The following is a 22,317-nucleotide window of genomic DNA, read 5'->3' as shown; positions in this document are numbered from 1 at the left end:
ATAAAAACCTAGATTGCAAAGTTTTTGATGAAGTGTTCTATAGAGATATGAAACAGAAGCAATTGGATCATGCTTAGAGCACACAACAGACATGATGATGGCAAAATCAGGCCCTTCTATGAGGACAGCTCGTGGATGCTTGCCAAAGGTGGAAGAAACCCAAAGGTAGTTATTAAAAATAGGGTGTAACAGATGCTTGTAGGCTTTTAGGAGACTGGCAAGCAGAACAAAACTCTTGGAAAATGATTGAAAAAAAATGGCAGCTGAAAAGAGAAATAGAGTCGACAATTTTGCTAGATGATATTTCATTGGAGTTTCTCCAATAAGAAGGTAAAGGATCTAAAAGTTTCATGGGAATGCATACCCTTACCCTCTTCTCCAAACCAAAAATAAGTCATTTCAGGGACAGGAACAAAACACCCACCCCCCCTGCCTATCCCCACTTATTGCCACCTACAATGGGGCGTCCCCAATAGCAAGGTATGTTGGGAGGGCACTCTGACATCCATGGGATGACTTGGGAGTGCCTAGACATCCAAAGGATCCCAAGTGTCCCCATATTGAACAATTTCTCCATGTTGTGGTAACACTTTAGATTTGTGTCAAAACTTTGATGAGACAAACAAGACAATGGCATGTACAAACTGGAAGAAAGAAGAAATATACACATGTTATTGGAGGGAAAATAGACTATTAAAGCTGTTTTTACTGTTTTTGTTTACTTGCATGATCTCTGATCTTAACGTCAAGAAGAAGGTGATAAAATATTTCTTAATTCATATGCATTTGATATCTCACGCTTAGTAGAGAGTGAAGGAAACAGTTTGGGTGCGGTGGAAGTAGATATTATCAAGTATCCATAAATGTTTTGAGTTTTTGCTGACTATTGTAAAGAGTTTCTAAAAAGAGAAGAAAATAAATAAAAATATTCAAGAATGATGATATTATTCTCTTCAACTGTGCATCCCTTATCATTTAGACCAGTCAAATTCCCCAACATAGTCAATAGTTCTTTAATGAAAAGAAGGTTTGGTAAAAAAATGAGGTTTTGGTGTTGGAAAAAAATAGTGATAGAATTATGAAAAATAAACATTGCATACTCAAGAATAAATAAATTTATTTCCCCTACCATTCAAAATTGTATGAAAGAATTTGTTTTCTTAATGGAATTAATAAGATAAAAGAAGGTTAGTCAAGTGCAACAGTATTTTCGTGAGAAAAGGAATTATCTTCAATTTTAAGGCAACAATAATTTGCACTGAAAATATACCTCTTAAATGCAAATTGTTTCCCAAATACTGATGCATAATGAAACTCTATTTTGAAGCAATAAATTTTAATGGATTCAACCGATAGAGGCATGTTACACTTACAATTGATTGGATCTGACTATTTACAGCGTCAATAATAATAAGAACCACAGTTTTAAACCTCGAATCACCAAAGACTCAATAGCCCAAAATTTTGGCCCAAACTCAAAAACTCCATAAAAACTTGTTAAAAACTAAGAAAATCAAGAAAATACATAAATTCAACAAATAACATAGAAACTACTGAATTTAGATAGCGTGCACATATTTTTTCTATTAGTCTTAGAACAAAAAGGAGTACAATGGAAATCATAGTGTCATAGAAGATATGATGATTGATGATTATTGAAAATTACAAATCCATAAAATCTTTTACAAAATGATTCTTTGACTTAAAGTTCTCATTGAATGCACCCTCAATCTAAATATTTATCTCCACTTTATTTAGAGTTATTTACCCAAATGAAGAGCTTTCACTTCAATCACTAAAGTGAAATGTAAACAGATTAACTTGAAATGCTTGAACTTTTCCCCACGTGTTCATATCGAGCCTATGTGGAAGTTCCTCTTTGAGCTAAAAATTCAACAGTCCCTCTAAGTGAGGAAGAAATTTTGCACCAATCCAAGTCTGTTTCTAAAGACCCTTTTCCTAAGTGCTTGGTTATAATATCAGCTACTTGCTGATTGGTGGAGATGAAATTGAAGCTTAATTGCTCCCTTTTGAACCCTATCTCTAATGAAGTCATGTAATCTATATGTGCTTGGACCTGTCATGAAATATTTGATTTTCAAAGAATTTGACACAACTCTTATTATCATAGTAAATGATTGTGGGATCCAAATCCTAATCAAACAACCTCGCAATAAACTTGCAAAGCTAAATGGCCTCACAACTAGTGAGACTAGCTGCCATATACTCTACCTTTATATGCTTAGTGCTATTGAAGTATACAATTCGTGAACCCAAGCAAAATCAACACCATAGGGTGCTCTTCCTATTTGCTACAATACCTACCCAATCAGAGTCTGAATACCCCTGCAACTTCACTTCACCATCTCCAAGAGATCTCAAACCATACTCCATTGTGCCCTTCAAATATCTGAGCACATTTTGTTGCTACTTAATGCTCCAACCTAGGCTCTACCATGAGTTGACTCAAGGTGTTCATTGCAAAGCAAATGTTTAACATGAAACAATTAAGCAAATATTTAATTGTTGCTACTTAAATGTGTCATAATTAACATACCTAAACAAATTTTCAGGGACTAAGGACATGCATGAAAGTCAAATTGGACAAGGACATAAAAAGTCATTTATCACTCATAGAGGATGCACAACTAAAGAAAGAATACTTGGAGAAAAAAGAGGAATTAAGGAAGAAATCCATGACAAAATATGAAAAGAAAAATGAAGTTGGTGTAATAAAAAGAGAAATGGATACCGCGTTAATAGGAAGACAAAATAACTAAAGATACTAAGAAATTTATCATAGAAGAAAAGAAAAAGGAAGACTATTGCAAGTTGCATCTTAGGAGAAAAAGCTCAACTATTGAAGGAATTGGCAAACTTTGCGAAAGAAAAAGTCTATTAGAAAAATTGAAACAGTTCTAAAATATTGGACTAAAACCAAAAAAAATAATTTAAAACCACAAATCTTAAGTGTGGCAAAAACCCCAACAAGATGGAAAAAGAAACTGATCCTAATAGAACTTTGAGTAAACAATAGACACATTAAGCATGAACTAGTCAACCTAGGAGCAGATGTTAGAATTATTCCAAAAAGAATTTGGGAAGAGCTCGGAAGACTACTACTACCCATTACAATATTGCTCTTGTTGATGGTACAACCATTAGCACAACTAGAACTTGGAGAGATGTGGAAATCAACTTATTGGGAATTTAGAAAAAAATTGGCTTAGAAATAATTGATAGCGGAATCCATGATGCATGATAATGTGCTTCACCAACTGAAGAATGACATCCTCTAGGTGGACCCATGGTGCATAGGTGGCATAAGGTGAGGACAGGATACTAATTTTCTTAATATCTTGTATTTTAGAAAATCTAGAACAGTTTGTCATTCTAGATCTCAATATATATTGATTGCAAGTAAGATTTTACAATCTTTTCTATAATGACATTACCCTAACTAGGTAGAGAATTAGTTGTAGGAAGAAATGTCCCTTCACAAGTTGCATGTGTAAGATATAATAATAATGATAATCGATATAAGGACATAATACTAGTTTGAATTGGGAAGCTGTGAAAACAAAAATTGATTAACAGATACCAATAAAATGACAGTTCATCACATAGAACTTGTGTTGTGCATGTAAAAATACCTCCATGACCATCATAAACACCAAAGAATGATGTGCAACTATCAAGATCTGGAATTGCTGCATGCTGCATTAGATGTACAACAGTATAAATGAGTCAAAATGTTAACACACTAACAGATGCATAAGAAAAAACTAAAAAAGTGCCCTCAAATTATGCCCGTGTAATAACACCAACCCAAATAAACATTCATTTCTAAAGCCCAAACTGAAACAAAATTCTTAAAATAAAGACAATAGATAGAGAAAATGTTTCTCTGTAATATCATCCCAGCTAATGCTATCCACTTGCCTTGATAGTTTTATTTTCATTTCAATCTTATTTCATTACAAAAATGCCATTACCACAACTGGCAAGAGAAAATGGGTAATCTGAAATTCATATGGCTGTGATTTAAACACTACAAACATCCATTTTGCTTTAAGGTAAGGGTGTAGCATTTTACAAACAATTTCCATTTAACACAATAGTGAATAGCCAAAATAAGTGATACACATAGCAACAACTGATTGTAAAATGGTTAGGAAAATGAAGCTTTGATCACTTAAAGTTCTCAACTTGATAAGAATTCATTGTTTTGTGAATTTGTCTTGCATTTATCTAATTTACCTAAGTTCCCAAAAAAAGAATTTTTTGTATAGAATTAGATAAATATTTGTTTGAGTTTCAGCATTCTAATAATCCATTGCTTTTGCAAAATGAAAAAAATAAAGGATGTGAACCAAAATTGTAAGGAACCATAAATATCTAATACAGTAATATTTCAAAGCCCAAGTCATAGCATACCACCAGCTTGTAACCAAGGACACTTGACATTTTTGGAAATGGTTTGATGATGAAACTTAAATTAACCTATTCGTGCTCTTGGTCTTAAATTTTCACATGTCATCCCATATCTGCACTATGAATAATAGATACATTTGGTATGACAAGATGACATGAAACCACCATGGGGTTAAGAGTATTTTTATATGTTTGGTAATTGCCATATCATTAATTTTGTTATTTAAGATCAATATCATTATGTATAGTTCTATTTGAGCAATTGTTGGCTGACACTCCGGTAGGTTGTAACACAGAACAAGTTATATTGATAAAATTCTAAATCCTTGTCATTGAATGGACCAGCTATAAAGAGATTTTAGAAAAAGAATATATTATTTTGGCCTATGATAATGGTACCTTATATAGGGGGGGTTGATAGTGTCTTATAACCCTCAGTAAAAAGGAGTTGCAGAGAGAAAGATAAGGTCCAAAGAAAGATTTCTATTTGATTTACCCATGTTTCTTTGGGAAAATGCATGCAGCTGTATTGTGTACATATTAAACAGGTGTCCTCACAAGGTGTTGAAGGATAAGACTCCAAAGAAAGATTACACAGGAAAGAAGCCTGTTGTTTCTTATTTTAAAGTGTTTGGGAGTCTTGATTACATTCATATGCTAAAAGAAGAAAAGGTCTAAGTATGAATTCTTGAACCTGAAGGGTGTCTTTGTGGGATACAATGAGTCTTCCTAAGCTTACAAGATGTATGTTTCATCACAACGAAAGATAAAAGTGAGGCGAGATGTGAAATTTGATGAGAATGCCTGACCCTCTAGGTCTCAAGTGCCTCCCATGAAGTTTGATGACAATGAATATGTTGTTCCGAATTCTGAATGCTAAAATACAGTACCAACTACAAATCAACAAAGTTACAATATTGCAACAAATACATCATTACTCGCTGAAATAGTAGGAAACCTAGATAGCTTATTCAACATTACAAGAGGCACAAGGACAAGTGGGAGCATTAGAAACTTCTTGCCAAGGAGGTCATCCACCTAAGAAGTTTCATTGATGTCTTCCATCATTGATACAAAGCCTTTCAACTCTGAGGAGGCAAACTCAAAGTAAGTAATGTGAGATGCCATGACAACAGAGTATAACTCCATTATCTATATGATGTTTGGGAGCTTATGCCTAGGCCTAATACATGGGAAGTCAGTGATTGATTCGAAGTGGTTGTACAGAGTGAAGCATGCAATAGATGGGAGTTTAGAAAAGTCAAGACTAAGTTTGTTGCACAAGGTTCTCTCAAAAAGATGGAGTTGAATATTGTGAGACTTTTGCTTCAATTGCAAGGTATAGTTCTATCAGGATAGTTATGTCTATTGCATCTCATTGTGGTTGGCCTTTATATTAGATGGATGTCAAACAATGTTTTTGAATGGCAAGCGAGGAGTAAGTATACATAAATCAACCTAAATGATTTGAGGTGCATGGGCAAGAGACTCACCATCTATGGTATCTAAAGAGGGCCTAAATGGGCTGAAGCAAGCAACATGTGTTTGGTACTCACAAATTGCTGAATACTTGTTGGATTTAGTCTTTGATAAAATTGTTGCAAATCCTAATTCTTATTATATATTGTTTTTTATAAATCCAATATGTTAGTTTCAGTCATGTATGTGGAGGGCCTAATTCTTATAGGAAATAGTGAGAAGTTTGTAGGATGGTGCAAACAGGAGATGACATACCAATTTGAAATAAAGCATATTGGCTTTACAAACTACTACTTAGGCCTTGAAGTGTAGTAAGTTACAAGAGAAATCTTCCTAAGTCAAGTAAAGTACAGAATGGAGATTCTAAAGATTCCAATGATTCCAAATCTTAAGTTGACAGCAGATTTTGAATCAAAATTTTGATCATTTGGTATACAAGAAATTGATTGGTTCTCTTGTACATATGGTAATTATTAGACCTAATATTTGCTTTCCAGTTAATTCATTGAATCAGCTTATGGTTGAGTCAAGGCAAGCTCATTGAACTGTTTCAAAGCGAGTATAGTGAGATGCCATGGCAAAAGAGTACAACTCCATTATCTAAATGGTGTTTGGGAGGTTATGCCTAGGCTAGATGGGAAGTCAGTAATTGATTCAAAGAGGTTGAACAAAGTGAAACATGCAATAGATGGGAGTTTAGAAAAGTCAAGACCAAGTTTGTTGCACAAGGTTCTCTCAAAAAAGATGGAGTTGAATATGAGGCTTTTACTTCAATTGCAAGGTATACTTCTATTAGGATAGTTATGTCTATTGCATCTCATCATAGTTGGTCTTTATATTAGATGGATGTCAAACAAATTTTTGAATGGCAAATGTTGCATCTCATCATAGTTGGTCTTTATATTAGATGGATGTCAAACAAATTTTTGAATGGCAAATGAGGAGTAAGTATACATAAATCAACCTAAATGATTTGAGGTGGATGGGCAAGAGACTCACCATCCATGGTACCTAAAGAGGCCATATATGGGCTGAAGCAAGCAACTTGTGTTTGGTACTCATGAAATGCTGAATACTTGTTAGATTTAGGCTTCAATAAAATTGTCACAAATCCTAATTCTTATTATATATTTATTATTTTATAAATCCAATATGTTAGTTTCAGTCATGTATGTGGAGGGCCTAATTCTTATAGGAAATAGCATAGTTGCCGAAAACACAACTCGCCGAGAAAACTCGACGAGTTTTTGGCAAAAACTCGCCAAGTTTTCAGCGAGCTTTTGCCAAAAACTCGGCAAGTCCATGTTAAAAACTCAGCCGCTTGGGAATAAAGGGGAAAAATGGTAGAAAACAAGTTTATTTCGTCATTTTGTGTCTATTTTTTGCTGAGAAGGGTAAAAACACACTCCCACACACTTGCAAACCGATTTCCATCGAATCTTGCCAATTCTAAGTGGACTTGAAGCGGATTTGAGGTGGTTTTTGAAGGAAAATCAGATTCTCCAGTAGGTTTTCTGATTTTTTTTTAAAACATTTTATTTATTTTTTGTTGCATCTAGTTGAATAGAAAATCATTCCTAAGCAATTAAAACTGATTTCGAGTCATTGGAACAAGATTTAACACTACTTTTGACAAGTTTTGTTGAAGTTTTCACTATTTTTTTGAAGAATTTCTAGTTTTTCAAAACAAAAAAAACCCTAATAGTTTTATGTTTTATTTTTTGAACTTTGAATGATATCTAAAATTTTGTAAACTAATATAGATAGTTTAGTAAAAATTTTAACTAAAATATTAACTGTCTTTTCACTTTGTATGTGTAGGTTAACAGTTAACCATTAATTCAATATGGCAAATTCAGGGCATAACTGACCACTAGAACCATGCCCATCTAGATATATCTCGTCCTAAAGGTGCTAGAGATAGGGCTTGGAGGTATGCCTATGAAGGACCGGAACTAGGGTCGGTGATTTGCATTAAATGTGAAAAATATTTCATGGAGGCATAAACCACCTCAAATACCACCTTGCAGGCATCGAGAAGCATGATGCTAGAGAATGTCTTGGGGCCACAGAAGAAATTAAAAGAGACATTAATGCCATGCTTGCAGCTGGGGAAGAAAAAAAAAATGCAAAGGGAGAGAGCAAAACTAGCCATGAGAGTAGCCATAGTTGAATCTCAAGGTGCTTCAGTTGACATTGAAGAAGAAGCACTTCAGCGCATAGTGGGCTCTCGTCGTGGCCCACATATCCGCAAACCCAACACCACCTCGGCCACCACATTTGCTTCTTCTAGTAGAGTACCTGTTGCATCACCATCAGGGACACAATCTATAGGTAGTTATTTTGTGCCCAGGAACACACCTATAGCACAACCATCATTAGAGGCAACTGGATGGAATAGGGAGGCACATGAGAAAACAGACATTGCATGTGCCAATTTTTGGTGCTTCAACAACATCCAATTTAATGTGGCAGACAATCCTTATTGGCTAAATTTGGTGACCGCAATGACAGTTTCAGGAAAAGGGTACAAGGCCCCTTCTGGCAAGGACTTGGGTGGGAGGTTAGTAAAAACTAAATAGTCCACTTGATTTCATTTTTAATTGTTTTTCTTGTTTATTAAATCAAAATTGTGTACGAAGACCTAATTCCACTTTTTTCTTGTAGGTTGCTCACAAATGCAGTTGAAAGGGCAAAAGAAGTAGTGGAGGACCAAAGAAAAGAATGGACAAAATATGGCTGCACCATTCTTTTTTGATGGGTGGACGGATCGCAAAAACCGCACCATTATTAATTTTTTGGTTGCTTGCAAGGACAATGTGGTGTTCTTGAAATCAGTTGATGCCTCCAACAAGGTGAAAAATGTAGAAACTTTGGCTCTAATGTTGGAGTAAGTTGTCATGGAGGTGGGAGTTGAGAATGTGGTACAAATAATCACCGATAATGCAGCAACATATGTGGTAGCAGGTAGAATCCTCCAAGATAGGCACCCCACTCTTTTTTGGACACCTTGCGCACCACATGTCCTTGACCTTCTTTTGGAGGACATAGGAAAACTCGATTGGGTGACTCCAGTTGTGGAAGATGCAAGGAGGATCACAAAATATATTTACAATCATCCTTGGGTTCTTCGTTTGATGAGAGAGCACACCCAAGGGAGAGATTTGGTGAGAGCCGGTGTTACAAGGTTTGAAAAGATTTTCTTGACATTGAAAAGCATTCTTGGTGCATTGACTTCTTTGAAACAAATGTTTGTGAGTCAAGCATGGCTAGACTCACCTTATTCAAAGAAGGCTGAAGGACAAGGTGTTGCATGCATAGTCTTTAACAACCATTTTGCACAAAAGGCTACAGAGATTGTGAAGGTAACTTCAAAGCCTGAATTTTTAATTATTCTTTTTTCAAGTCTCTCATTATTAATTTGTAACTTCATTAATTAATCTTTTTGTAATTTGTATTTTTCAATTGCAGGTGTCAGAGCCCTTGGTTAGAGTTCTCCGCTTGGTAGATGGGGATCAAACCCCAATGGGGTATATTTATGAGGCTATGGATAAGGCCAAGGAGTATAACAAAAATTACTACCAGGGGGATAGACTCAAATTTGATCCCATCAGGGAAATTATTGACAAGAGGTGGAACAATCGACTCCACCAACCCATTCATGCAGTAGGGTACTTCTTCAACCCTTGTTTTAAGTTCGGGGATTCTTACTTAGATCCTAATGGAGAGGTCACCCTCCATGCATTCAAAGGATGATACCTGAGGTTGAGGTGAGAGACCTTGTTGTGGGCGAACTCCAAAATTATGAGGAAGCAAGGGGTAAGCTATTCTCTTTAGAGATGACTAGGAGAGGAAGAACCACTCAAACCCTAGGTATAACATTTGCCATTTGGATTTTGGGGTCTAAAGTAATTGATAAATTGATAAAATATATTTTATTTTGCAGATGCTTGGTGGCAAAGTTGGGGTGGAAATACCCCAAATCTCAAAAAATTTGCCCTCAGAATCTTATGTCAGCCTTGTAGTTCATCCAATTGTGAGCGCAATTGGAGCTTGTTTGAGGCCATCCACACGAAGAAGAGGAGCAAGTTAGCTCAAAAACGCCTCAAAGACCTTGTCTTTGTGCAATATAATCTTTGGTTGTGCATAAGGAAGGTAGAGGAAGCAACAACTAGTCCAATTGATTTGGACGATATAGATCCTTACAGTGATTGGACATCACAGGACCAACCTCCATTGTTTACAAAGGATGACGTCAATGATTTGGAGAGGCAGGCTATGGAGGACGGGGGTGGATTTGGTTTCACACTAGATGACATTGAGGAGGATGAGGAGGATGAGGAGTCATTGCCAGTGCCAAGAGCAACTAGTGGCAGAGCTACATCCAGGATGGAGGACGAGCTACGGCCTGAGCCAAATATACTGAGCGAGGAGGCACAGTCACGCTCGCAGCAGACCACTAGGACTAGAGCCTCTAGTTCTACCTCTCCCCTAGTTTTTACTGGAGCTGGGAAGAGAAAGATGTGATTGTAATGATGTATTTACTTTTAGTTTTACAAAAACTATTTACTATTTTGCTTCCAGCCATCAGCATTTCTCATGAGGATACGATTTTGTACTCACTTCACGTTTAAAATAATCTAGACTCGGCTTGTTTCTTTTGTGTTCTCATTTTTTGACTCATTGGATGCATCTTCTCATTGAATTTTGCAAAAAAAATGCATTTCTAATTAAATTTAAGCAATTTTTTAAGTTGACAAGTACTGGCCGAGTTTTTCCCGAGTCTTTTTTTCAGGCCTTGGCGAGTTTTTGGTTTTGGCAAGTTTTTCAACTATGGGAAATAATGCAAAGTTCATAGGATGGTGTAAACAGTAGTTGACATCCAGATTTGAAATGAAGGATATGGGCTTTACAAACTATTTCTTTAGCCTTAAAGTGTAGTAAGCTACAAGAGAAATCTTCCCAAGTCAAGTAAAGTACAGAGTGGAGATTCTAAAGATTCCAATGATTCCAAATCTTAAGTTGACAGCAGATTTTGAATCAAATTTAATGGATCATTTGGTATAAAAGCAATAGATTGGTTCTCTTTTATATATCATAATCAAAAGACCTAATATTTTCTTTCCAATTAATTCATTGAGTCAACTTATGGTTGAGTCAAGGCAAGTGCATCGAACTGTTTTAAAGCATGTGCTCTAATATTTGAAGGGCGCAGTTCATTATGGATTAAAATATGATGGAGACAAAGAGCTAATGTTGCATGGCTTTGTGGGTTCAAATTGAACAAGTACTAGGAAGAGCACTTCAAGGTTTTGCTTCAGCTTGCAATCAAGCATGACATCCTAGTTCAACAAGAAAAAAAAACAAGTAGGAGGTATTTTCCTATGTATAAACATTATAGGCAAAAAGCAGTAGTAGCATTAATTTCAACCAAGGTAGAGTACATGGCAACTCTTATTGGTTATTAAGTTGTGTGGCATCACAAGTTGATAGCAGAAATTACTGATCAAATGTTTGACCCAACTATAGTATTCTATAACAATCAAAGTTGAATAAAGCACTCTAAAAATCCAAAATTTCAAGATCACTCCAAGCATATATGTCATGTCCCCTTCTCAAGGTTGATGGCCTTGATAACCTTTTGAGGCCCAATTATGGCTATATGTCAATGAATTAGTGATACTTTATTAATCTGTCCTTTTAAGACTTTTTGGATTATGTATTAGTTAATAAAAGGTACTTTTACTTATTTTTATCTTTAGAGGGAAAGTTAATTTGAGGGCTCAAATTGTAATGACTTCAAGGGCAAAATCCAGTGCCTCCTTTGGCATCTATTGACGTGGGATAAGTGATGCTAATCTTTCGGTCAACACAAAATAGAATGCCAAGTATACCTATCCTCTTGAATAAGGATATCCCTAATGCTGTTTGGACTGGTCAAAGGGGATAACCTCAAGACTCTAACTGTCATGTCTTGACTACTTAGGATAACTCAGCAGTGATGTGTTTTGTTGGTAAACACGAGGGGGTTTACAAAAGCAAAAAGCTGGCTTGCATCTGGCGATGCCTTGAATCTCAAGCTGGGATAATAAATAACAAAAGGGATATGGTTTAGAAATCCTAAGGACAACAATAGTAACAATTAGTGTTGCGGGTAGACAAATTTCACATAAACTAGTTCCTGCTTAGCCAGAGATATACTCACAACTCTATCGGAATAGTGCAATCTCCTAGAAATAAAAGATTTTTAGACTATGGATATTCATTCAGACACCCAATTTTGGCGTTAGCCTGAGACAAATACCCACAATTGAACTAAGAACGGTAATAGGGTTCAGACTAACCATGCAAAGAGACCTACAATCAGCAAGCCTCCAATGGTATGAACCTGAAGTCACATCAAATACCCTCACACTTCACCATTAAGATCACTGAACTCTAATTAACCAGCTAAAGAGAAACCATGCAAACAAATTAGGACCACCAACAAAACACCATGCTTCAATGTTCCATTCATTTGTTCTAACTACCATTACAACAATTTCTGTCCAGCAGTCCTATTCTACTTCTACTCCTAATCTGCTAACTATCTAGAAATAAAATTCTAATTATCTAACACCTTACAAAGAGAGAGGCATTGGCCTTTTATAGACTTTACATTTTGAATCAAAATCCAAGATTTTACCCATCCAATGGTTGTGATCTATCTTCTAGAAGCTGTAACAGCTTTAACCCATACCTAGTAATTCTCATAACTTCCCAACTGCCTCTTTTCAACCAATTCTTCAACTACCTGCAACTATTCTCAATCAATTTTGCTAGACGACAAGACTTCATTGGGCTCGAGGTAAATCAAGTAGCTAGGAAAAATCACTAACTTCTCTCCCCTTTTTGTTTTGTATTACATTAATGGGGCCCACAGGTAGTTATTTTACAATAAAGCAATTTTGTTTTTTACAAACTGATTTTTCTGTTGTTTCTAGTTGTGCATTTGATTCTGTATGTCATGTAGCATTCTGAGTGTTTTGCTAACTTTCAACTTGTTGCTAGTGGTGGTGGTTTCGCCTTTCTGGTTGAATTGCTTCTCACCATCATCGTGCTTCGCCTTTGGCCCTGCAACACATTCTTCATTGGCCTTGCTTTGTGAACCCGCATGCTACATCTTCATCATTCGGCTTGATCACGATCACATCTTCATCTGCGCTTTAGGCTTCCTCTCGGTTCCTTCTAATGGCATTGATCTACAAAAAGCAAGTTCAACTTGAATCAATCACCTTGTAATATTTAAGTAATTGTCATAATCCAAGTCGTCAAAATCTCAGATGAAACCTCCTAAGCGTAAAACTGTGCACAATTTCCACCTAACACAAGTCGCCAAATTTTGTCAATATACGTGTTGGGAAATTGGGGTCATTGCATTTGTAATAATTTAGGCTTTTTCACATAGGGTATTCTTCGGCTTTAAAAACAACCAAACTTTGCTTTGATTTTCGCATTCAACCTTGTCTAGGCTTCGTCAAGCTTAATAGATTTAAAACGACAACATTCGCCATTTCTTCATCTAAACTTTATTATCATTTTGCTTTGACTTTCTTAGCCCTCTGTCCTTTTCAAAGCTTTCATCGATGATAACAGGGCTCTTTAAGGACATCCAAATGTAAGAAACAGAGAATCTGAACCTTCACTTTTTTTGGTGTTTCTATCGAGTTTGGAAAGCCCGATGGTAAACGCTATTCACCAAAAGGAAGCCCGATATAATTTTTATTTTTTTCAATTTTCATCATTTCGGAATTTAATTTGGTGTGGAAGGCAAGATGGTAAGGAGATCATTGGAGGCCATGACAACTTCAAACACCGACCCCTGGCCAACAAAAATGCCAAACTTAGATTTTCTTTCCACCTTTGGCATTTACTTCAGCAATAACAAAGGGGTTAAGGCTCAAACTGCTTTGCAAAAAAAATTTAAATGTTTGATGCCTTCCAGCACACCTTCGAGCTTCCTATCAAGGATCACTTTGACACCAATAAAAACGATGACAAGCACAAAACGACTCAGGCTAAGAAAAAGACCGAACTTGTATTATTTTATTTTGGTTTTGAGCTCCTTGCCTTTTCGGCATTTCCATTGGTATTTTCAAAGGCGAACATGAGTGCTTCAAATGAAGAATCCAAACTTTACTCTTTGGTTTCAACTTCAATCATTGCGTGGACATCATATTGGTGTTTTATCGAGGTTTAAGTCCAACATACTTGGAGGCGATTAGGAGGCAAAATGACTTGATTTTTAAAAAAAAACGATTTCACTTTAACACACCGAACTTGATCTTGCATCTAGATTTTAAAATGCCACGATGCCACATTTGGTATTTTCTTTGGCCAAAACAGGAGCAATAAAAACGATTCATTAAAAAAATGACCGAACTTATTATTTCGTTGGCCTCTTGGTGTTGTTTTCGGCAATTTTAGGGATGTCGAAATTGAACCAGACATGGAACTCATTTTAGGTATTTTTATTGGCTTCAGCAAGGCAAAAAGGACTCGTAGTTTATTATTTGTTTGCTGTGTTTTAAGAAGCCTGAACTCAATCATTTATTTCAGTTTTTTTAAACCTATCTCCTTCGGCATTTTCGCGAGGTTTATTTTGGGTTTAGCAGGCAAATTTCAATAAACCCGAAAATGCCAAGTGTTGGGGCTTCACCAAACGTGGGATTATTTGAAATGCTATTAAGTTTGATCAAAGCCAAAATTTGGTGATATTTTCGGTGAAAGGAAGGATTTGAAAGAAAGAAAACGATTTGCTTAGAGCTTTATCTTTCTCACACGGGCAGGCTACACGGGGTCCCTGTCTGAGACGGGGCATGGTGTGATATGCACAATAGAATCCATTATGTTATTATTTTCAAACGAATTTTCAAATTCAAGCTCTGGAGGATAAAACCCCTTGACAGCAGGATCTAGAGGATAAAAACCCTCTAGGACTGTGTAGCAGATTGGGTATAAAATCCTCAAATTGTCAAAGTGAATTTCAATACTGGAACAATTTCTTTATTTGCCGGCAGCAAATCAGTTGAAATTGTAAAGATATAGAGTCTAGACTGCTGTGCCAACTTGTTGACACTTTTATTTTCCAGTGATCAGCTTGTCGGACAGAATTTTGACATTTTATGTGACAATTTATCATACTGTATGTTGCAGCAGCTGTACTAATTCCGATCTTTCTTTCTGGTCAGCTCATTCTGGACCTCTTTATAATTACTGCGCTCTGATTCAGAAGTTATTCCCAGAAAATAATATATTTGCATTCTATCTTGTCATGCTAGCTGTTTGTAATATGGAAAGACATAATTTTGGGTCTGATCTGTTGTAATTACCGCATGATCACTTCATTAAGCCAATAAAAGGTGTTTATGTGTTCTCACTTTACCCATTAGGTCTGAATTTAAGGCATAATTACTTGGCGATCTGAAAGATCTTTTGTAAACATTTTTATACTAATCACTTGGATCTGACTTATAAAGTAACCATTAATTGTTGTTGTTCGTTGCTGCAGGATCAGACAATTAAGTCTGAAAGACATCACAAAACATTAATAATCTCTTTAAAATCACTGATTTACTACTGCACAGGCTTTTAATTCATAGTTAGCATTCTCTGTTATTGAAAAATACATGCAATTTTCTTAGGATTCTCAGATTCTTTTCATGCCATAGATTATCTAGGGTTTGGCTGATAATTCAATATTTACTATCAGTACTTGTAATTTTTTGTTTCCCTATTTCAAAAGACAAAACATCTGAAAATTTATAAGGGACATTACCATGGTATTAGAGCTTAGATCTTGCCAACCTGTAAGGAAACTAATATTTTCGTGCAGAACTCATCCCATGCAAGCAAGTGAAAAGAAAACCAGAAATTATCAAAAAATAAAGGTACACACACCGGAAATAGAGGAAGCAATCATGAAAGACAAAGCTAGGAGAGATGAAATATAAACAGTGATGGAAACATCAATCAAGGATGGAAAAATATGGAAATATCTTTGGCAGATATAGCACAATCATTACAGAATCTGAATCCGAATAGGGTAGGTAATAGAGAGGGAAGTTCTTCGGCTAATAAGAAAATAATGAGAATAGGTCTGGAGATAGAATAACTATTCCTGTCAATGACTTTTCAGTAGCTCAGCCCCAACTGGGAGAGGATAATGGTGAGGGAGTGATTGTGCCTCAGCAAACCTTAGGAATAAAAAACATATATGACGGGAAAAACTGTCCTGACTGCGCTAGAGAAGCCAAAAGTAGAGGCAGAAAATCTTTGAGCGAGTTAAGATTGCAGGATGGAAACGCTAAAGACCAAGGCAAATTGACAGCCTTCTTTGATGCTGGGAAGGGGAAGGGCCTTCCCACGGCCCCATGAAAATCTCTTCATGGAATGTTAGGGGCATGAACGCCCCTAACAAACAGCGTCTAATTAGACGCAACATTATTAAATGGAAACATGATATCGTTCTCATACAAGAAACTAAATTAGCCCAGGTAGAAGCTGAGGCTTTTAAAAGGAAATTAGGTCTTCTTTGCGGGGAATTTGTGGAAGCCAGGGGCGCCTCTGGTGGTATTGGAATTATTTGGAATCCGCGTAGTATTAATTTTTATCCTATAGCAGGTAATAGAAATTGGCTATTGGGAAAGGTTATAAGCAAACACAGCAAATTTACTTTCACCCTTATAAACATTTATGGCCCGATCCCGGATGCCGGCAAGCGCAGAGTTTGGTCAAAACTCTCGGCTATGATGGGGCTAGATACCTCTTCCCCTGTTATTCTCGGAGGGGACTTCAATGCTATCCTGAATTTATCAGAAAAAAAGGGTGGTATTCATAGGGAACCGCAATCCTTAAAAGACTTTAAAGAGTGGGTAGCTTATAACAATCTTATAGATATAGAAACCAATAATGGTGTGTATACCTGGTATAATAGAAGATCAGGCTTTACACAAATCGCGGAGAGACTAGATAGATTCCTTTTTAGAGGGAACTTGAGCGATCTAGCGGTTAACCTCTCTGCCTCACTACTCCCATCTTCAGGATCTGATCATTACCCTGTCATCCTCAATATTGAGGGAGAGGCTACACCGCGGTGTTGTCCCTTTAAATTTGAAAAAATGTGGATGCAAAATCCAGACTTCTATGACCTGATCTCCAGGTGGTGGTCTGAGGTAAGTTTCCAGGGATCAAAGATGTTTTGCCTTGTAAATAAATTAAAACATATCAAGTGCAAGTTACTAAAATGGAATAGTGAAGTTTTCGGCAACATTTTTGAAACCAAAATGTCATTAGAAAAAGAAATCGCAGACCTTAATGAAAAAGTGTTTAGACTTGGAATGGATCAGGATAGCTTCCTCAAAGAAAAGGAGCTCCTCGGGAAATACGAGGATGCGTTATCAAAAGAAGAAATATTTTGGAAACAGAAGTCTAGAGAGAATTGGCTTCAAAATGGGGATAGGAATACTAAGTTCTTCCACAATAGTACAAAATTAAGGAGGAACACTAACGGTATTCACAAGATCATGAGTAATAATGGTATTCTACTGGAAGATCAAACTGACATAACTACAGAAGCGGTTAACCATTTTAAAACCCTGTTCAGCTCTGAATATTCTCTTAAAGATGCCAATCTTACTATTCTTAGGAATATTCCTAAGATCATAACTGAAAATCAAAATAAAGCGCTTTGCAACAAATTTACAGAATCAGAAGTAAAAGTTGCATTGGGGCAGCTTAACCCTGATAAAGCTCCCGGCCCGGATGGATTTCCTGCTTGCTTTTTCCAAAAATGTTGGCACATTATTGGTAAAGAGGTTGTGGAAGCTTTGGAAGCTGTTAGAAACTCGGGGAGTATTTTAAGGGAAATCAACAACACTTTCATTACTTTGATCCCAAAAAAGGAGGAATCAAGAAATTTTGAAGACTTTCGCCCTATTTCTTTATGTAACACAATTTACAAACTTTTTACTAAAATTTTAGCAAACAGATTGAAATGCATCCTTCCGTGCATTATTTCTGAGGAACAGACCGGTTTCGTACCAGGTAGATCTATCTTTGATGGCATTATTATAGCTCAAGAAGTCATACACTCGATACAACAGAATCGATCAGCTGCGATGATGATCAAGCTTGACATCAAGAAGGCTTATGACAAGGTTGATTGGAGATTTCTGTGTAAATGTTTAGAATCCTTTGGCTTTTCTAAACAATGGATCAATTTAATCTTCGAATGCATTTCATCGCCCAGGATATCATTGCTTATAAATGGTTCCCCAGCAGGCTTCTTCCAGATATCTAGAGGGATTAGACAAGGAGATCCTTTATCCCCTTTTTTATTTATCATAATGGCAGAGGGCCTTGGGAGAATCATTGCATGTGCTCGAATGAATCAGATTATCAAAGGTATTAAAATCACTAATGGAATGGAGGCCATTTCCCACCAGCAGTTTGCTAATGACACAATGCTGATGGGAAGTGCGAATAGGTCTGAAGCCATGGCTTTCAAAAGGATTCTTGACATCTATGCATTAGCCTCTGGTCAAGAAGTGAACAGGAATAAATCGGAGATCTTCTTCTTTAACACTCCGCAAAACATAGAGTCAGATATTTGTAATATCTTAGGGTTTGATAAAGGGAAACTCCCTTGTAAATATCTAGGGATTTCGATGGATAAGGGAAACAATATAAATTCATTATGGAAAGGAATCCTTGAAAAGATGGATCTCAGGTTGAATTCTTGGAAGAACAAATGCCTATCTTCCGCTGGGAGATTAACATTACTAAAAGCTGTAATGGCGGCTATTCCGATATTCCAGATGTCCTGCCAGCAATTACCTAAAGGTGCACGTTTAGAAATGATTAAAAAGATGAGGAAGTTCTTTTGGAATATGAACTCTGAAAAAAAGAAATATGCTTTAATATCTTGGGATAAAATTAGCCAGCCTATCAGTATAGGGGGTGTTGGCATCAAAGACTTGGGAGTTCAAAACTTGGCTCTGGGGGCGAAATTAGTCTGGAAAATGTACACGGACCCGGATCTTAAATGGGTAAGGATCCTCAAAGCTAAATATCTCACTAATTCCAACCCTGATAGTATTCTGAGGACGGAGTTACTTCCGAAGGGATCCAAAGTCTGGAATTTTATGTTAGAATGTAGAAAGGTGATCAGAGACTATTTGTCTTGGGATATTGCGGATGGTTCTGAGGCATTGTTCTGGGAAGACTCGTGGGGGGGTTATTCTGCCCTTGACAAATCTGGAATAAGCGTAGAAGGTATTGAACATTGTAAATCAAATAGGGGTAGGTATGTCAAGGATTATATCAAGCTGGTTTCCAATGACCCCGCATTGGGTTGGGAGTGGAAACCCCTTGATGAGATGAACTTGACAAATGCAGACAAGGAAATCCTCTGGAATAATTTGAGGAATAGGCATTTCTCATTACATAACGGGAAAGACAAGATAATTTGGGCTGGTAGTTCTTCGGGCATTTATAAAGCCAAAGATGGTTACTCACTTTTAAAACTCAGAAGAGCTGTAACCAATCCTAATATTCCGATTAGCCTTTGCTGGAATAACGTGGGTCTTCCCAAAGCTGGCATTTTCTCATGGGCAGCTTCCCAGAAGAGGATTCTTACTGCAGATTGGTTCTTGAAATTAGGATTCATGGGACCATCGAGATGCCCTCTATGAGAATCCGAGGAAGAAAACGTGGACCATCTGCTTCTTAGTTGTAGTTTCAGCCAGAGGTGTTGGGATTGGCTTTGCTCAAGCCTCGGTTGGCCGACTCCGAGACCGAGGGATATTTCAGAATGGCTGATTAGCTGGCAACCTCCCTTTACAAAGGATGTTTACCACTTAGTATGGCAAATAGCACCGACAATCCTCATATGGGAAATATGGAAGGAGAGAAACAGGCGGATCTTTAAAGATTCAAAATTGAGGGTAGTATCCCTTCTTAATAAGATAGAGGCTTCAATTGTGGAAAAAATCAATAACAAACTAAGACATACCCAGGGAAAGACTAATAATTTAACCAGATGGGATGAGGTTCTTCGATCTAAATGGATGGGTTTGATTATTCCCCCGTTCATGGGAAGTGGAGGTGAACAGTCTGTGATAGAAAGGAAGCTAACAAAGTGGACTCCCCCCCGAATGGGCTGGGCTAAGCTTAATTTCGATGGTTCCTCTCGTGGAAATCCTGGTATAGCAGGTATAGGGTGTGCAATTCACCAGGACAACGGTGTACTAATTGCTAGCATTAATAAGCCTATTGGCTGGGCCTCGAATAACTTGGCTGAGTTCTCAGTGTTACGGGAGGGATTGATTTTAGCCAAATCACTTGGGATAAAATATCTGGAAATTGAGGGGGATTCATCGTTAACTATAAATGCAGTCAGGACTAGGGTAGTGTCAAACTGGAAATTGCAAGCGGAACTAAAAAGTATTTTGGACTTGATCAAATATTTTGAGGAAACTTCGGTCAATCATATTTATAGGGAAGGAAACACTATTGCAGACAAGTTAGCCAATTTAGGGGCAGATGGGAATTCGTATGTCTTTAGAATGGTTTGCCCCATGGATATTTTAGGTGATGTACGTAATTCCCCTTCATATCACTCCTCTCCAAATCCTCTCCTGGTCCCTCATTTATAAACTCTAGAAGGGTGGCCATAGTATCCTTACTACAGCATTTTGGTATACTTAGATTCAGATATATATATATATACACATATATATATACATATATATATATATGCTCTCACTTGGATATATATATATATATGTGTACATATTCATAGACAGTCCCATTATAAATATATACACATATATATATATATGTCCATATATATAGATATGTGTATATATATACAATAGTATATATATACATATATATATTTCCTCATATATATATGTATATGTGTGTGTATGTGTGGGTGTAATTAGAAAACTTCTCAATCACACACACGCACATATACATATATATATATTCAGAATCTATATATATTAGAGTATGTATATATATAAATATATATATATATATTTATATATATCTATATCTGAACCTGAATATATGATTGATTTCTATTTTCCGAGTCCTTAACTACCATTAGGTAGGAGGTGCCAGGGGTGTTTCAGTCGTGGTAAGAGGTGACTGGTAAATGTCTGATTTCACTTTTCTGACAGCAGCAGGCTAGTCCTCCAATGCATGAATGCAATGCATGTAAATGGTGATAAGTCTGCCCTGGACAGCGAAGGGATAGAATTCAATGCAATTTAAATCTCTTCTTGTAAGGATTAGCCGGGACTGCCAGGCGTTATGTCCTGGAGCCATGGTGACTGGTTTTTTAACACTTGGTTCTCTAGTTCCTACATTTCGGTTAGAGCTGGTATCAACTCTAACTATGGTCATCAGCCTTGTTTTTAAAATGGGACAGTTTATGCTGGTTTCTGTATCGATGTTTGCATGTTAGTAGAGGTTGTATCAGAATTGCTTAGCATCCCACATAGTTTGTTTTTGAGGTACCCTGGATCCTTTGTGTGGTTTTCTTTCGGGTCTCTTCCAATTGTTTGAGGTATGGGTGACTGATTTATGGGGTGGTTTTGAGGAGGGCAGTAAAGGTAATCCAAGATTTAGATATGGATTCAGATTTTAGCTGGTTCTATTTACAATAAAGCTCTGGACCATTTTTCGGTTCTTCTGTGGTTTCACTTCTTTTCCCAGGCCTATTTTTTTTTCTATGTGCATCTATATACTCTCAGGATCATGGCAGTTTCAATGATAGATTATTGTGCATATTGGCTTTTAAAGACATAGACATATGCATAAGAAAATATTGATTTTTTATGTTCAGGTTTTGGTGAACTGATTTTTGAAGAATTTAATGTATTTAAGTATCTGATAGAAATTGATTCTTTCCAGATGTAGGCAGAATTGTAGCCTGGATAATCTCTTAATTTGAAGCCCAACGGGTTAGGAGGGTTCCAAGCTAAGGGATATCCAGGCTACAATCCTCTAACATTATTTGAAAGATGTTATTATTCTCTGAATGATCGATACAATTTATTAAGTTTACTATGCTACTAACAATTTGGCAAAGTATGTCGCTAAGATTTTGCAGATTCGGAAAACAGGACAAAGTTTATGCTCAAAGCATATGTGGATTTGCCACATATGAGAAGTTGGATCCAGCCGGATTGTGCTGAATGATATTATGTACGGACAGAATCTTAAAGGTCTTATTATGTCTGCCTACATCCTCAGATGAGGAATTGTAAAAATGTACAGTTATGTATAATTTCTGATTCCAGAAGGGATCTAGGCTAGACCGGAGGTTTTCTTATCTCCATTCTTTCCTACCGG

At 36.6% G+C, this 22,317-nt stretch overlaps 1 protein-coding gene across 4 annotated transcripts in view; it reads right to left on the bottom strand.

The window, feature by feature from the left end:
• LOC131052981 (probable protein phosphatase 2C 60) overlaps window positions 1-22,317 on the bottom strand; it is a 118,930-nt gene that overhangs the window by 43,330 nt on the left and 53,283 nt on the right. For all 4 annotated transcript variants that reach the window (XM_057987590.2, XM_057987592.2, XM_057987589.2 and 1 more), the window contains one exon: window positions 3,654-3,717. In XM_057987590.2, coding sequence (XP_057843573.1) covers window positions 3,654-3,717 — 64 coding nt within the window. The remainder of the gene's footprint in view (window positions 1-3,653; window positions 3,718-22,317) is intronic.

Source organism: Cryptomeria japonica, chromosome 3, assembly GCF_030272615.1.
Source record: "Cryptomeria japonica chromosome 3, Sugi_1.0, whole genome shotgun sequence".
In the NCBI taxonomy this organism is placed as follows: Eukaryota; Viridiplantae; Streptophyta; class Pinopsida; order Cupressales; family Cupressaceae; genus Cryptomeria; species Cryptomeria japonica.
Note: the sequence above shows the minus strand (reverse complement) of the source record. Positions and strands in the feature narration are given on the sequence as shown.